This window comes from Saccoglossus kowalevskii, chromosome 12 (genome assembly GCF_978046115.1).
Source record: "Saccoglossus kowalevskii chromosome 12, keSacKowa6.1, whole genome shotgun sequence".
NCBI lineage: Eukaryota > Metazoa > Hemichordata > Enteropneusta > Harrimaniidae > Saccoglossus > Saccoglossus kowalevskii.
In genome coordinates, this window is record NC_140652.1 from 31107323 (window position 1) to 31126432 (window position 19110).

General features: G+C 34.7%; 1 protein-coding gene across 3 annotated transcripts in view; it reads right to left on the reverse strand.

Moving 5' to 3' along the window:
• The window catches only part of LOC102808477 (anoctamin-4-like), a 72659-nt gene that overhangs the window by 45825 nt on the left and 7724 nt on the right, over positions 1 to 19110 (reverse strand). For all 3 annotated transcript variants that reach the window (XM_085506566.1, XM_078013615.2, XM_085506565.1), the window contains exon 2: positions 422 to 639. In XM_085506566.1, coding sequence (XP_085362692.1) covers positions 422 to 639 — 218 coding nt within the window. The remainder of the gene's footprint in view (positions 1 to 421; positions 640 to 19110) is intronic.

Sequence of the window (19110 nt, forward strand, 5' to 3'; positions counted from 1 at the left end):
ATTATAACTATAAAAATATTCTGGCGAACAGATTTTGAAAATATAATTTGGCAACAAATTAGCAAAAATTACAAAATCACATTGTGAACTGAAGTGGGAGCTGACGAATATAGAATTTTTGAATAAAAATTACTGAAATTAGAGAATTGAAGTTATAGCCATGAAACAATCTGAGAAAAAAACACCAAACCTACATGTCCTGGTTTTGTCTGTTCTGTATTACCTTAATATTCGCAAAGAGTTCCATAATTGGGTGGCAACAAACCTGAGATCATGTTTATTCTAAGTGTATTTGACCTTTAGAATATGAAATTGTGACTCAACGCAAATACTGTGTGTTAATTATGTGACTGTGTCAAAATATTTATCATCATTGTAAACAAAACAAAAATACAAAAAATACTTTGGGAGGATTTCTTACCTGCCCTTTTATTTCATCTGAATTACCTCCATCTTTGTTTCCGAGTTCATTGGAGACTTCCTCATTTGGTGCCTCCAGACCAATTTTAACGTTGTCTGGACTCTGTGAATCTGCTACATTGGGATAAAGATTTTGACTTGGTGGAGGAGCTGGCTGTCCATATGCTGGTTGTCCATAAGCTGGCTGTACATAAGGCTGCGGTCCAAAAGCTTCCAAGCCTGCAATAAACAAAACATTAATATGAAAGACGATATTGCTCGTGCTGCTGACATTGTTCAAAGTAAGTCCATAATTGTTAGTTGTTTATTGTTTATTTATTTATTTAGATATCTGGAAGCCATATCATGAGAGTTCAGACAGCTAGGGCTGTTTAACAAACACTGAAAACAGGTGAGGCCCACATGACAGTATCCTCAGTAGTGTATATTGAATGCATACTGTAAAATACTTTATTTTCCCTTGGAATTAATTTTCACTATTTTCGCTGAAGGAATGATTCAGTGAAAATAAAATCCAGCGAATATACTTTTTATTCTATATTTTACATTCAACTCATCAGAAATCAGTGAAAATAAATTCCATACAAAACACCCAAAAAGTCTTTTCAGCAAAAATTAATTCCAGCTAAAATAAAGTATTTTACAGTATTACTTAGATGGCACTACCCGGATATATAATGAATAAAAAATGACTTCCATCTTCATTTTTACAAAAGGTATCATTTTTCACTTAAAACAACACCGCCATTGTTAATTTATTCAAGACAAAAAAAGATAAACGTATATTAGGATGAATGTATAACTATTTTATTTACTCTTTTAAAAATGTTGAAACCCAAAGATTATTGAAGCTCAAGCTTAGACAGATAAATCAAATCGAGGCCTACAGATAACTGTTGATCATTTTGCTGAACGACAGTTCTGAATTATTAATACAAGACCTAACACTGTTGCCAATGTGAATAGCCGACAGGCTGGTTCAATGTAGATACCGGTATTTCATATCAATGTTGCCAACGATGATTTGTGATTTAAAAGAATTAAGCTCTGATTACAAACCTATATCATCCTCTTTTTTCAAATTGTCCATTTCCATGATCGAAGAAGTTTTAGTTATTGACATCTGCAGATGACATTTACAGTTCACTCAATTGAGGTTTGGATAAGCTTTATATTTGAACTGTAGCGGTGACACATGTACCATGCCACAACATATACAAAGTCCAATTTGGAAATGCTAATTGGGTGATAGCAAGGTTTTAGTTACTTAATAATGTAGTAATTAATGGGAGGTCAAAGGTGACGGACATACGGACAAATTAAGAAGGCCATAAACCGATGAGAATACTGCATGATACCGGTACTACCAACATCTTTGCAGTAATGTAGATCACAAAAAAATGCATCACAGAAGTAAATTTCCAAGTACAATTCATTGGTATTCAAAGCTTGGGTTTCAATAAGGCAATTAGCACTTTTTTCAGAGATAAAAGTCGTGTATGTGACAAAGTTTTAACAGCCTTTGTGTACATTGTAGTTAACAAATGAAAAGTATAAGTATTTTACCCATTTACATAAAAAATCTGCAAGTCTTTACCATGGTGCTAACTCTGTCGTATTCAACATTTTTTTTAAAGAGGCAGCATGAATCTTTGCAAATGATCATGTTTTGATGGAAATTTTGTTCTCTCTCAACAAATGAAGCACCATGAATGCTATCTAATATTTTTTTAATCACTTATATTTACTCTAAAAATTCAACCAGTTCAACAAAATTCTAACATAATTTTGTTATCTAAAAAAATGAAACTATTATCAATCAATTGTACAAGTGTTATGCATGTACCAAGTTTCAACCTATTATTATGGTACAGAATAAACAAGCAGAAAATAGTTAATTAGCATGCAAATTAGCTTATTTTTATGTGCATATTAATTAGAAGCTCTTTTAATATTTTGATCAATTCATTTGTGCAAACAGATGCAAATATATAGTGAACATGCTAAAACAGATTATTATGCAAATTACCTCATTAACATGTATAAATTTGATGCCCATGATATAGTAGCTATGTGTAAAAAAAAATTGTTGTAATGCAGAATTATAAAATATTAACTACTTTGACTGTAGAAATAACTGCTATTATTAAGTATGTGCATAACACTATAAATAATTTTGTTTGTTAATTTTCTCATTCTTAACCCTTAATAACTCAAAATCATACAAAACATTTTCTTCACAAAACCTTTTATTTTGAAAACTACATGTATATAAGCAATTTGGATACTACCCTGGTAATTGGTAAATAAGAACACAGAAGAAATTTTGTCCTACTTGGTGTTAGAGGACACCTTTTTGTACCAGTACATGTTGTGGGGAGATTCATTTGAATTATTGATCTTCATTCATAACCATGTTTTCTTCCTATTTCATTTTTTTCATGTAATGCTATGAGAAACTAGCACACCCAGTTTTAATTTGGCCAATATTTGTTTCGAAAGTCAGAGTAAACACCATATTTGTGATCAGGCAATGAGAACGCCTCCCGCCTTACAAATTGTTACTTGACGCGATCTATGGCAACATTGTATGTTTTTGTGCTCTTTTGAGCAGTTGCTTTCCAGCTGTTTACGAGTTAACATCTGTTGAAGAATAAACGAGATTGAGTTCTAGTTTACATGACGTGTTCGTTTCAGTTTTCACTACCGTGACTGAGAAGATCCGAACCTTCCCTTCCCTTCCCCCACATATGTACTACTTCTACACAGTGAACAAAATGTCTATAATGTATACCAGTATGTGGCAACTTTGATTGATGCAAGCACGAGACAATGATATAAAATATGTTCAGGAAGCAAAATCCCCATGGAATATCAGTGTAGAAAGATGTAGTTGGATAGCATGAATTTGAGATACATGTATCTCATCTTGGATATGACCAAGTCAACTTACATCTGTGTGAAAGTAAGGTATGTAACCTTGAAACAAAGTTTACAACTGTAATTAGGAATGAATATTTTAGTCCTGGGACATAATGCATTTGTTGTTATGAATAGCAGCATTCAAATATCTACATGTAACTTATTCTCTAAGAAACTTCCTGTGAAAAGATCAATAACCCCTTTTTTTATACTTCATTTACATCATAGCCCGAGTATTTGTTAGTTATGTCATTAACCTTTTTTTATGCTCAAGTTATGTAGGTTTTACGCCTTGCACAAATCAATTGGTTCACTGGATTATTGTCTAGGGTATAATTTCCTGAAATTAGTATGTGTTTCATACTACGCAAAAACTGGGACTAAAATTACAAGACAATGTTTGCCATTCTCAGGGATAATAATCATTCATTATGCACTAAAGTTCAACCTCATACTGTGATAGCTATGGCTTTTTTTATATCCATTTATTTTGCAAATCAACTTTTTGTTATGAATTATTCAATTGACCATTTTTACGACATCACAGACTTTATCACAGACTGTTTTTGAACTAAATTTCAATGCATAAGAACTGTCTCAGATTAAGCAGTAACCATTGGCAGATTATGTGGTAACCATTGGCAGATTATTAGGTAATCATTGGCAGATTATGTGGTAACCATTGGCAAATTATGTGGTAACCATTGGCAGATTATGTGGTAACCATTGGCAAATTATGTGGTAACCATTGGCAGATTATTAGGTAATCATTGGCAGATTATGTGGTAACCATTGGCAAATTATGTGGTAACCATTGGCAAATTATGTGGTAACCATTGGCAGATTATTTGGTAATCATTGGCAGATTATGTGGTAACCATTGGCAAATTATTAGGTAATCATTGGCAGATTATGTGGTAACCATTGGCAACATATGTGGTAACCATTGGCAGATTATGTGGTAACCGTTGGCAGATTATGTGGTAACCATTGGCAGATTATGTGGTAACCATTGGCAGATTATGTGGTAACCATTGGCAGATTATGTGGTAACCATTGGCGAATTATGTGGTAACCATTGGCAGATTATTAGGTAATCATTGGCAGATTATGTGGTGACCATTGGCAAATTATGTGGTAACCATTGGCAAATTATGTGGTAACCATTGGCAGATTGTGGTAACAATTGGCAAATTATGTGGTAACCATTGGCAGATTATGTGGTAACCATTGGCAGATTATGTGGCAACCATTGGCAAATTATGTGGTGACCATTGGCAGATTATGTGGTAACCATTGGCAGATTATGTGGTAACTATTGGCAAATTATGTGGTAACCATTGGCAAATTATGTGGTGACCACTGACAAATTATGTGGTAACCATTGGCAGATTATGTGGTAATCATTGGCAGATTATGTGGTAACCATTGGCAGATTATGTGGTAACCATTGGTAGATTGTGTGGTAATCATTGGCAGATTATGTGGTAACCATTGGCAAATTTTGTGGTAACCATTGGCAGATTATGTGGTAATCATTAGCAGATTATGTGGTAACTATTGGCAGATTATTAGGTAATCATTGGCAGATTATGTGGTAACCATTGGCAAATTATGTGGTAACCATTGGCAAATTATGTGGTAATCATTGGCAGATTATGTGGTAACCATTGGCAAATTATGTGGTAACCCTTGGCAAATTATTAGGAAATCATTGGCAGATTGTGGTAACCATTGGCAAATTATGTGGTAACCATGTGGCAACCATTGGCAAATTATGTGGTAACCATTGGCAGATTATGTGGTAACCATTGGCAAATTATGTGGCAACCATTGGCAGATTATGTGGTAACCATTGGCAGATTATGTGGTAATCATTGGCAGATTATGTGGTAACCATTGGCAGATTATGTGGTAATCATTAGCAGATTATGTGGTAAGTTAACTATTGGCAGATTATTAGGTAATCATTGGCAGATTATGTGGTAACCATTGGCAAATTATGTGGTAACCATTGGAAAATTATGTGGTAACCATTGGCAAATTATGTGGTAACCATTGGCAAATTATGTGGTAACCATTGGCAAATTATGTGGTAACCATTGGCAAATTATTTGGTAACCATTGGCAAATTATGTGGTAACCATTGGCAGATTATTAGGTAATCATTGGCAGATTATGTGGTAACAATTGGCAAATTATGTGGTAACCATCGGCAGATTATGTGGTAACCATCGGCAGATTATGTGGTAACCATTGGCAGATTATGTGGTAACCATTGGCAAATTATTTGGTAACCATTGGCAAATTATGTGGTAACCATTGGCAAATTATGTGGTAACCATTGGCAAATTATGTGGTAACCATTGGCAGATTATGTGGTAACCATTGGCAAATTATTTGGTAACCATTGGCAAATTATGTGGTAACTATTGGCAGATTATTAGGTAATCATTGGCAAATTATTTGGTAACCATTGGCAAATTATGTGGTAACCATTGGCAGATTATGTGGTAACCATTGGCAGATTATGTAGTAACCATTGGCAGATTATGTAGTAACCATTGGCAAATTATGTGGTAACCATCGGCAGATTATTAGGTAATCATTGTCAGATTATGTGGTAACCATTGGCACATTATGTGGTAACCATCGGCAGATTATTAGGTAATCATTGGCAGATTATGTGGTAACCACTGGCAAATTATGTGGTAACCATTGGCAAATTATGTGGTAACCATTGGCAAATTATGTGGTAACCATTGGCAGATTATTAGGTAATCATTGGCAGATTATGTGGTAACCATTGGCAAATTATGTGGTAACCATCGGCAGATTATGTGGTAATCATTGGCAAATTATGTGGTAACCATTGGCTGATTATGTGGTAACCATTGGCAGATTATGTGGTAACCATTGGCAAATTATTAGGTAATCATTAGCAGATTATGTGGTAACCATTGGCAAATTATGTGGTAACCATTGGCAGATTATGTGGTAACCATTGGCAGATTATGTGGTAACCATTGGCAGATTATGTGGTAACCATTGGCAAATTATTTGGTAACCATTGGCAAATTATGTGGTAACCATTGGCAGATTATTAGGTAATCATTGGCAAATTATTTGGTAACCATTGGCAAATTATGTGGTAACCATTGGCAGATTATTAGGTAATCATTGGCAGATTATGTAGTAACCATTGGCAAATTATGTGGTAATCATCGGCAGATTATTAGGTAATCATTGGCAGATTATGTGGTAACCATTGGCACATTATGTGGTAACCATCGGCAGATTATTAGGTAATCATTGGCAGATTATGTGGTAACCATTGGCAAATTATGTGGTAACCATTGGCAGATTATGTGGTAACCATTGGCAAATTATGTGGTAACCATTGGCAAATTATGTGGTAACCATTGGCAGATTATGTGGTAACCATTGGCAAATTATTTGGTAACCATTGGCAAATTATGTGGTAACCATTGGCAGGTTATTAGGTAATCATTTGCAGATTATGTGGTAACCATTGGCAAATTATGTGGTAACCATTGGCAGATTATTAGGTAATCATTGGCAGATTATGTGGTAACCATTGGCAAATTATTTGGTAACCATTGGCAGATTATGTGGTAACCATTGGCAGATTATGTGGTAACCATTGGCAAATTATGTGGTAACCATTGGCAGATTATGTGGTAACCATTGGCAAATTATGTGGTAACCATTGGCAGATTATTAGGTAATCATTGGCAGATTATGTGGTAACCATTGGCAAATTATGTGGTAACCATTGGCAAACTATGTGGTAACCATTGGCAAACTATGTGGTAACCATTGGCAAATTATTTGGTAACCATTGGCAAATTATGTGGTAACCATTGGCAGATTATTACCGTAGGTAATCATTGGCAGATTATGTGGTAACCATTGGCAAATTATGTGGTAACCATTGGCAGATTATGTGGTAATCATTGGCAGATTATGTGGTAACCATTGGCAAATTATGTGGTAACCATTGGCAGATTATGTGGTAACCATTGGCAAATTATTTGGTAACCATACATTGTACCAAGATAGAAAACATCACTTTTTACCAAAAATTAGAAAAATATTCATTAAAATTGAGAATTGAAGATATCATCACGAAACGAACAAATCCAAGAGAGGTCCACCTGTATTACCTATATATGTAATATCAAAGCAATAAGACTTGTGGTTTATAACAAGAAGTCGAACATATCACTTTTTACCAAAAATTACAAAAATATTCACCAAAATTAAAGAATTAAAGATATCATCATGAAATGAACAAATCTAAGAGAGGTATACCCAAGGTACGTACACACTAAGTATCAAAGCATTCAGGCTTGTAGTTTTCAAGAAGAAGGCAAAAACGTAACAAGCGACCTAATGGTCGAAAATGCTCCGCTGTCCTTATCATCATGGAACAAGAATCAGTAAAGTGGCATTGTGGTTTACGGTTTCGGACTACCAGGTAGTTGTCGAAAATAAATTTTTTTTACTAAAAATGACAAAAATATTCACTAAAAATCTAAATTTGCATATTTTGACACAAATTTGACATAAATTTAACAAATCTGACAGAGGACCACCCCAAGTACCATTGCTGCAAATATCAAAGCATTAGGACTTACGGTTTCGGACTAGTTGTCGAAAATAACATTTTTTACCAAAAATATTCACTAAAAATCCAAATTTGCATATTTTGAGACGAATTTAACAAATCTGACAGAGGAACAGCCCACGTATCCTTGCTGCAAATATGAAAGCAATTGGACTTGCGGTTTAAGACTAGTTGTCGAAAATAATTGTTTACCAAAAATATTCATTAAAAATCCAAATTTGCATATTTTGACACAAATTTGACAAATCAGACAGAGGAGCACCCCAAGTACCATTGGTACAAATATGAATGTAATTGGTCAAGTACTTTTGAAGAAGAAGTCGTTTAAAGGAAAACTTCACGCTGGACACGGGACGCACGACTCCGGAGAGACCCCCATACCGCTGGGTCATCTGCGATGACAGTGGACCTAAAAAGTTGACACTGACGACGGACAATCACTCATATGATAAGCTCTGCTCGACTAAGTCAAGAACAGAGCTTAAAAACATTGACAGAGAATATTGTCAGCTGTTTACATTTGTGTTCAGGTCAGTTTCATTCACCAAAAAGACTTTCATGTAAAACCTTTGCTATGCCCACTCACTATTGGATAAAAAGTGCGAGACTAGAGCGAGAAAGTGACAGCTTTTCACACTTTGGCAATATGTGTTTCTATTCTCACCACTTCACCGGCAAGAATACAAATTCTCACCAATTCTTGGGGAGGACATCCTGGCATTTTCACTGCTTGGCAACCATCATGGTGAAAACAAATGCAAAAAAACTCTTAGAAAACTGTACTTTGGGATAGTTGTTGAGACTCTCCTGAACAGTGTAACAAAACTACATCTACATTTGCAACATATAAATTTGGTTGCTCATGATTACATGTACCTAAACATTGATTTTGTTCTGTATTCTCGTCTATAGCTGTGTTCACTGACTCCTTCACCTGAGTTCCACAAAGAAATACATGCACATCATGGTACAGTGCCGTGCATCCAAATTTTAAACATAGAACATTCTGTGATGTAGCATAGCCCCGAGAATAGTAACTGTAACAGCTGTACGAGTTTATCATAATTACTATATTATGCAAATTATTCTCCAGACACAGGGTTTTACCTCTAATATTCAGTAAGGATTTTTCAAAAACTTGGCACCCAAAATGTATTGTTAAACATCATAATTCGTTTCTGCTAAAACTTAGGTGTAACAATTTGCAGATTTTTATATGTTTTTGTATAAATTATTCTTTAACTTTGAACAAAATGAAAAAAAAAACCATTGTCATTAAGTCTTGGTCAAAATTTGTGAGAAATTATGGATAAAAATCAGCATATTTATTTTGAGAAAGGTGACACAGGTTGACTTTGATGTTCAAAGTTTGAACACACAGAGTTTGGATAAGGATGATGTGGAATATGAATGTAGCGAGCTCAGTCAGTTGTCTGTCAGGAAAACACAGCAGACATTAATATGGTAGACACATACCTATACCAGTACTTCCATAATCTGAATTAATCTCATTAGAAAGTAATCTTGAAGCCAGTACATTGTCATCATCAGTTTTACGATAGGAGCCTTGCATGGTGCTCTGCCAGTAATGAACTGTATTCGGTTAATCATTAACTAGCTCCATTTAAATATGATTAGATAAACCATACTCCACCAGACACGCCTCTCTCTAGGTTTGTTATGTTTATTATCAATTAACAATATGGTGTCTCAGTTGTATGGCTATATTAGAATCAGATATTCAATTGAGGTGTATGTATGTAAAAATAATGCATTGTTTGGTGTTAGTGGTTCTACCAGTACATGTACCTACATCTTCACAAATCGATATAGTTAAATATTTCAAAAGCACATTCATGATAATACTGATGCAATTTCCTTTAATACTGTGCCAGGTACATGTGGCAGACCCTGAATGTTATTGTGTTTATTTTTGTAGCTCTCCTGAACAGTGGGTGATTCAGGGGCTGTGAAAACGATAATTAGCTCCCTTGGGTCTTGAAATGGACAAGTGATCACTTTCCTCAGAAAGTAACGTCTTACACAAGCAGTGCATTTTTCCACAGAAACTATATTTCTTGTTTGTGACTAAAAGTGACAGAGGTTATTTGACCATCTTCCTATCATAATGGCAATTAAATGCACTGTTCAGTAGCAAACAAGGGATGGTCAAACACAAGCACCTTTGAACCTTAACCAAGGGTTCCCTTGATGTCACAACCATTAGTCAACAAATCACCAGAGTGATGTAACTACCGGTGATTGGTACGGTAATTAAAATCAATTCAACTCAATTTGCATAAATTATCTTGGTTGTTATCTTAACTATTTTAATAGCAGTATGATGATAAAAAGCATGTATATCTTGCAATGCATGCTTGCTGCATAGGAAACCAACTTATATAGATTTTAGAATGGTGGTGCATGGGAAACAGACTGAGTGCTGAGGTATGTGTCAATACAAAAGATGTAAAATAAACTTCATCGCCTGCCTTAAAGTTCAGATTGGTGGCAATATAAAAATCCCCATGACAACAATCAAATTAAAAGATTACACAAAAGTTTGTTATTTTAAGCTTGCATAATCTCAGATTATGCTAAGCTTTTTTCCACCCAATATTCGTAGACATTGTTGCCAATATTCTGAATAGAAATCTGAATTTTTGGACAAGTGATCAGACCACTACATTGTATGACAAAAAATCCATGCATTTAACCAGACACATCCAATATGTAGTCCTTGAGAACATGACCTCATGACCTGTGACCTGGCAATGTCAAAACTCTTGGATAGTAGAAGTTTCTTGTTTTTAATCATCGAGAAAATAGACGAATAGTGTCATAGCATATATTAATTATTGATGGACATACTAGGGTGAAAGCATCTACATTATATACCACTAGAGGGCGCTCTTTGTATGCTTGGCACTTCTCTGGAGATCAATCCCTCAACCATACAACATGATTGTTCAATGTGACAGATACATGTAACACTTGTTATTATATTCAAGTCATTGATGCAGATTGCTCAGTTCATTATAATCATAAAACTATACAGAGACACACTGGATCAATAAAATATAAATTCTCACGCTTATCCTCAGGGCGGAGCTACGTCACAGAATGTTCCACATTGCTAAGACGTGCACCACTGTACCATGTATTTCTGCGTAAGCTGCTGTGGAACGCCGGTCAAAGAGCCGGTGAAAATAGCTAAATTCGGGAAAACAGCACAATTTTGAAGTAATCTTGGACAACCAATTTGTATATGTTGGACGTACAGGTGTGATCTTGTTACACTGTTCAGGGGAGTCTCAACAACCATCCCAAAGTACAGTTTTCTGATAGTTTTCGACCTTTGTTTTCACCGTGATGGTTGCCAGGCGGTGAAAATGCCTGGATGTCCACCCCCGAGAAAATCCAGAGCTTCCATCACTAAGAAGCGTCTCTGCCAATTCTTTTGTTTTTATTTTCCCCTCATCAATTCACCATTTTTATCACAAGACGGAATGGAAAATTTTTATCTATTATTTAATTTATTTCATTACAATATATATAGCTCATGCATAGTTTATACTTATTATTTTCTAGACTCTCTAACAAGTGAAATGATACCTTTTTTCACCACCAGTTCCCTCTTTTCATCATAAATTCACAAAATAGTTCTGTTTATAATCTGCACTTTTATTCAGAACATTGGGATAAACATAACCAAATCGTTATATGTTGGTTCCAAAAATAGGGTTCATTTCGAGAAGAATATAAAAAAAAAAGTGCAGAAAAATTTGGGTGAGAATGTCTAGTGGTGTAATAATTTAAATAAGTACATGTACTGGTACTATCAGATACATGGTTTTGGAATCTCTTACTCTTTTTCACATGAAATGAACATCCCACGATTAGCATTCACACATATACACAGTATTGTAATTTAATTAAAAAAAAAAAGTTACAAAGCAATAATGAGTGAATAAGTTAGCAGATTTCATGATAGGCAAAATTTGTTAAAGGGTGGTGGTCATTGTGCCACACATGTGCAATACTATCGAGTACAAGCTGAGACATTACCAAGCTTTAACACGGTAATTTGTTTGATGATTGGAAGGTATCAATGGAGTAATTAGTGCACTTCGCACCCAGGTTAATTAAAACTCATAATCATGATTTCCATTAGAAGAGCGCATTGGATTGTGGGAAAATCAATGTTTATCAACAAAAATGTCGCACATGCGCCGTGCATCGACCACTGCCCTTTAATTTTTATTAGCCTTTATTTATGAAAATTCGCTGTGACCATATTAGCATGTTAATGTCTCATATTTAGAAGGTCATGCAACTACATGTACACGAAATAAAATGTAAGTATGCTAATCATTCATTTCATTTCTCCATTTTTCAAATTTTATATCTGCACAGATCAAAATGTCTTCATACCAATTGAACTAACACTTAAGGCCAAATAAATTCTGTGTTTCTGATAACACTAACTACCCCGTTTGGGAAGAAAATCAAGAAGTTAATGCAAATAAGCTAAAAATTATTTATGTCTATGCAATGTAGCGAAACCTGACAGACAAAATAGTTCCTTTGTTTCAGCAAATGAGAATCTTGCTTCTTTTAATTTTTCAAAAATCCATTTGAGTAACAAGCCATTATAACTTAGAATTTTTTTTTAGCTGAGGTGATTACTGTAAAATCTGTAGAAGCTGTGACTTCTATTAAAATGGTACAATGTAACGGATAGGATGTAGCTTCTATTAGAGCATCTACACATATGAAAAATGGTGAATTTTTGGGTCTCAATTGTTTAACAAGAATAGGTGCGTATTCTATGAGGGATGCGGCTTCTAATACGAATTTTATGGTAGTTAAGAAAAAACAATCATGCGTTTTATAAATAAAAGAAAAAACTGTCACTCCATTTATCTTACTAGAGATTGTTATCAAGAGCTGCTTGTCAATTTATTCGCTATTCTTCAGCACATGTGTTGAAAACAACACAACAGTTTTTAATTAATTAATTAACTTTTACGGCATCATATACGAAGCAAGCTGCACAGAAGTAAAAATAACTCGACCACATTTTGTAAATTCAAATTAGAATTTTTTTTGTCTACATGCTGACAGATACATCATTTTTGGTTTTGCCAAATATGTATGCGGACTTGTAAGAAGTTTTAAGATCACATAAATCTTCGGCTGCACAGTAAATAGGGTGTGGTGGTTAAGGGATAAACACTCATCAATGATTTGACTCAACAAAATAAATTTAGTGAGATGTAAATACATTTTTTTTGAGCATGATAAATGAAATTATGAATCATACTTCAATGAGTGGATCTACAAATAAATCATACACTGTACGCTGCTTAACAAATAAATCAACAAATGTCCAAATATTGCAAGTCACTGTACAAGTTTGTGAAAATATTCAGGTAGCAATCTTGTTTACTTATCATATCACCTGACGACTTTAGTTTTGAATGAGGTGATCACCACACTTGAAATCTGAGAGAGCTGCAGAAATTAGATTTTTGGCAAATATTTTATTTGCAAGACAAAATTTATTTATTATTCTACAGATCTTGATATATTTTGAACAGCTATATTGTAATTATCTGCATGTCCAGTGTGATTGTTTTTGAGTCTCTGTGATTTTTGCCAAGGTGTTAGTGATTTTAGGTTGGCCATTGTTATGTTAATTTTACATTTCATTTTCTACTGTAGTTTTGTTTGTTTTTTGTTCTTTTTATTTGTTTTTGTGTAACCTAATCTAATTCCTTTCAAGAAATTTTGTGTTTCAATAAAAAATTTTTTTTTTTTTATTTACATTTTCATTTTAAGGTAGCGAGAAGGGTTATGTGACGGTTTTAAATAAAACATTCTCTGTCTGTTGTCTCGTTCAGAACAGTAATATAGGTTATAAATATCAAAAGACTAAGTATAGAGGTACAAGTTCGCACAAACTGGACAGTCATTGTTTACATAATTATCACGTGACATCAAAAATGGCGAACCTTGTAAAAATGACTAAGTACGCGATTGCGAGAGCACACTGCGGAATTTCCTGGTGAAATTTACGTCATGCATTGTCCGTAATCAAGCCCATTGAAATGCGTCTCCGATAATCAAAAGAGCTATTATTCCGATTTCTATGCAGGTTTGTTTTTTTGTCCTTAAATTATTTCATACTTGGCACCTTTAACAGACTATTATTCTGTGACAAAGCATTTTCTTTAAAAACCCAGACATATTTCGCACCATCATTATCTTTTGAACGATAACTGCGAGTTTGAATGTCCTAGTCCGAACGCACTTGATTTGGCGGCGGTCCCAATGAGTCGTACTCGATCAAAACTTCAACTCGAGAAAAACGCGAAAAACAGTTTTGGTTAATAAAACACTGTAAATTTGCTGCATTATTATAAATATACACTTAAAATGGCCAAACATATTAACCACTGATATCATAGAACTCATAAAGAGTGTCAGATAATGAATAATTTCAAGCTCGAGCATGAAAAATGAAGAAAACTGCTGGCATTTGAGTCCGTACTCAGGAACGTTCGGGTTTTCCATTGTTATGCAAACGAACAACGAAGGATAATCCTCTGACAAACATTACTGTCCCACTGTACACGCTGACAGTTTACAAACAAGCTAATCCTTCAAGTGTCTCTGATAAGACATCTAATAAAACGGTTTTCATGGTGAAACAAAATGGCCGATGTTTGAAAAAAATTGCTGTGTCAGAGCGCGACACTGAGTGGCAGATTTTTCTTTGCCTCGTCTGTCAACGCTTTCTTTCTTTTCTTCGCCATTGCGTTAGAAAAAAAATGTATTAGTAAAATAGAATATTGACTTGGAAAATAAAACGATTTAAAAGAAAGTTGTGCAAAGTTACAGTACTCCTTTCGCACAACCTCCCGCCCGCTTCCGCTTTCCAATCACCTTTTTCTCTCGCTTTTGCGACCGCTTGTTGAATTCGACCAGACAATTTCCGCTTTATTTTCGACCGCGCAAACCCTGAAATATCACCGCCCACCTGCTCGCTCGCGCGCATTTAAAATTCGGACTAACAGAATAATTTCCGAGGTTCACATTGTCTTATAATTGTCTTTCTGTTTTTTATAGATGTTGAACACCTGACAAAAGTTCAAATACTTTTTGGTTTTAACTATATATAATTATATGCACGCAACATGACCCTTTGACTTCGATTTGGCTTGGACTGAATATTTTATTTTAAACAATATTCTGATGTAAAATACAAAATGTATTTCAACACAAGTACGACATGGTTGTCTGGGGTTTCTTTCCTGATTGTTGAGTTGTCGCAATGTGTTTTGTATAATTATTGTTGTTTTCCCCCGATGCTGAAGGACCGTAAAGCTAAATGGCAGTTACATGCATGGGCTGAGTAAAAGAAAATATTTCTAAGCCTAAAATAAAACCTAATATTACACCTCTTTGTGTATTTGTTAATTTTACATATGTTTGTCATGACAGTATGTTTGTAAATATCTAGAAAAATCTCGTCTTTCGTTGATAATTTCGATTGTTTGTTTGGAATGTCGATCCCCGTTGGTTTCTCCATACTGAGTTTAGGAAGGGCGTCGATCAACACCGTGACAATCAGCCGACAGAAGACAAACATTGACCGTAATTCATGGAGAGCATGTCCGTAATTTGTGGGCTGAAACCCCAAATAATTAATCAAGTATTATTATTTTAATATATATATTATTTTACATCGCAAACTAAACCATGCCCAAAACAGAGCTAGAGTTGTTCGCGGTGAAACAACCGCATTGAAGATGATGCAACTTCAACTAGCCATTTCTTACCTTGAAATAAAAAAAATAAAAATTCAAAGAGCATCGAGGAAAATATTAATAATCATCCTTATCAATCGCTTGCTTTATTTTATTCGAATCCATGATATTCACGATTTTTTTTACATTTGTTGGCAACTTCCGCGCTAAAAAAGATTGAAAATGTGGGTGTGGTTATTTTGCAAAGTCCTGTTGATAATACGGACAAATATGGTTCTGTGACCCAGTTCGTGCTCCGCTCAGGTGACTCTCAGCCAGTCAATGATGTTGTAACAAAGCATATTTGACGCTAATTGAAGGGTCGTCGTACAATCCAATCACCGGCGTCGATTCACATAGTTTTTTGTGCTGTGACAGGCTTCAAAATTATTCGCTGAAAAACATATATTTTGACAAACTGGTGGAATTTGACCTTAGTTCAAAAAGAAAATACTAGGCTAAGATACATTAAAGCTCACGCGAATCAGTTTTCTCTGCAAGTTGTGAAATAAAGTAAACCAGAGTAGCGTCGATGATTTTCAGCCCTGAAGGACTTCCGTGTGAATCCTGAGTTTTGAATTGTTTATCGACTGGCCACCAAATAGTTATGGCTATAACTAAATTTGACACGTTTTTCTTTTAAGCCCAATAAATTATTCATACATGTCAAGCTCTGTTCGATTTTTTCAGGACATGTGGCCGTTTTTAGTCGAAAATATTTTTTGTGGGAACACTTTTGCGGTACGTATACGGTATTGACCGAGCTCATTCAATGATCGTGACTTAATTTTAAAAATTGAATGTCAAATTTTACCAGACGTGGACCGATGTGGATTCGATATCGTTATTTTTGGAATTAATCACTAACATTTCCTCGTTTCTCTGCTCTGTCAAAAGGAGTTACCTAGGCTTTTTTCACGTAACTGTCTCATTAAAATAAAAAATAAATAAATATTACATCTAGAACAAGCACCCAAAACACGTAACAAGAGGTCCCAGTTCAGTTGCTTTCACGATACAAGTGTAATACAACTATTAGATTTGAAGTGTCGTTCAGAATGTAATAATAGTTAATACTAGTTGTATGTTCACACTTTACTATCAAAACCACCATTTCGACCACCCATGTGCCAGTTTTCAGTGTTTGGGCGAGCGGTCAATGTTTTCAATGAGCGAGCGAGCGAAAAAAAAAAAACGCGATTAAAATGCGGTCGGTTTCCGGTCGGACAAGACCGCGTGGTCGGAAATTAAGCGATAAGCGGTCGATGTAAAAGCGGAAGGTTGGGCGAAATGAGTACTGTATGACCATGTTTCAGTCTCCGACGAAGTCTCGACTGACAACAATGCTGACAATGGACGTTAATTAAAACACGCATTGTTTGCAACTGGAAGCTTACCACCCGTTATATCAGAATCGTCAACAACAGAGTATACAGATAAGATGTTATCATTTAATTCCTTCCAAAGATAAACACTATGCAAATATCCACCAAACGGCAGTTGTAGTCTTTTCTGCTAGTGTTTTAAAACACTAATTTGAGCAACGTTATTTCGCAATTTCGATCTTTTGTAAACCTGGGGTGATGTATCAAGGTCTAAAGTAACCGTTTTATCAATTTTTGAAAAATCAAGAAAAAAGTGACAATTTCCCTTCTCGCTACCTTAAGTCTTTTAGATTATGCAGTTATTATACAAAATTGTCTTCACCTTTTTCAAAAAACAAAATCCTTCAAATCAATAAAACACAGTTACACTGTATTCTGTTTCATTGCGTCTAGTTATGTATTTTCATTTTATTATATTATTTATTTTGAACAATAAACTGTACATTGATTAACTGTATAGGCAGATGAAGGAAATGAAGTGATTCCAAAAAGTGGTCAATTTTGGTCTTAAGGTAGCGGGACTATTATTTGCATACTTGTTTTCATCTTCTAATTGTGACTAAATGACTACAAATAGACCCAGGAAAGTATATATTTTTAGAATCGCCAGACTTCAAGCTTTTCAAAGATGTGTTTGTCATGCCCGTATCTGCATTCTATGACGCATTACTCAATCAAAGGTGAAAAATTACTTTTTCTGTAAAAAAAATAATTACGCATTTATGCTGGTGATAAGAAGTATTTTTTTCACTTTTCCTAGTTGTTCAATAGTCTGGTAAATTGAATGTGTCTGGTCAGTTTTATTCAAGCAACGCATTTTAAAAAATAGTGTGCTGAATTTCAATTACTGTTTTAGTCGCATTGCCCCCTACTCAAACCACAACTCGTTGGTAAATAATCGATGAAATAGTTTGTCTGGACACATTCAAGTTCCTCTCACAGTCACCTTAAAGCTGTGAAAATTTGGTGTTAATCCGAAGACAATAAGTATACGTTATTTTTTGTTAAAGACCTTGTATTTTGAAAAACATAAACTCCTAGAAAACGTCCATGAAGTAACAGCAAAGATTTTCAAGCTTGTTTATCGGCACAATCAATTTGTTTTCCCATCAAGGTCTGTTTTAACATGTGTAGGGGCATCCAAATGTGTAAGGCTATTGGAAACAAAAAAATAAAGGAATGGGATAGCTATAATTCGATAAAATCGGCAGATGAAAACACCAAAATCAATGATTTTTTTCAGTGGCTGTGTGACCTTGTGTCTGACACATTCATATGCAAATGACTAATCTGTGAAACAAACAGAGGCGGAGACAAACCACTCAAATGTTTGGAAACATTCATTGTGTGTCAGATAGCTAACTGATAACACATCCTAACATTGCTTTGTCTTGAGTTTATCTTTGAAACTTATAGGCACACAGATTAAACCTGTGTTGTTGATTTTGGAAAACACTACTGTCGTTGTCATGCTCCCCTTCAGAAAATCTACATTTTAACCAACTTACATGACATTCTATGTTATGTTGACTTTATCACATGAAAGTTTATAATGCATTTCATCAATTAATAAATAAATGTGGAAATCGTAATTTTCAACACAAATAATAGTCTCGCTACCTTAAAATGGCTGTAATTCAACCATCTTGAATTGGATCATCAAACAAATGCATGTGCACATGTCCAGTAAGATGTACGGCATATGTGAATTTGATCAGTCCAGGCATGTAAGATAAATACATGTAGATCCAGAACTGCATTCTCAAAAACAAAATGGCTGCCAGTTAGCCATTTCCAACTTGATCTGAAAAATTGATCTGATAAACTGAATATAAACATTATGAACAGCAAAGGCAGATAAAAGAAATGAAGTTTTTCCAGAAAGTGGTCAGAAATCAACTACAGTGGCTTTATGCTG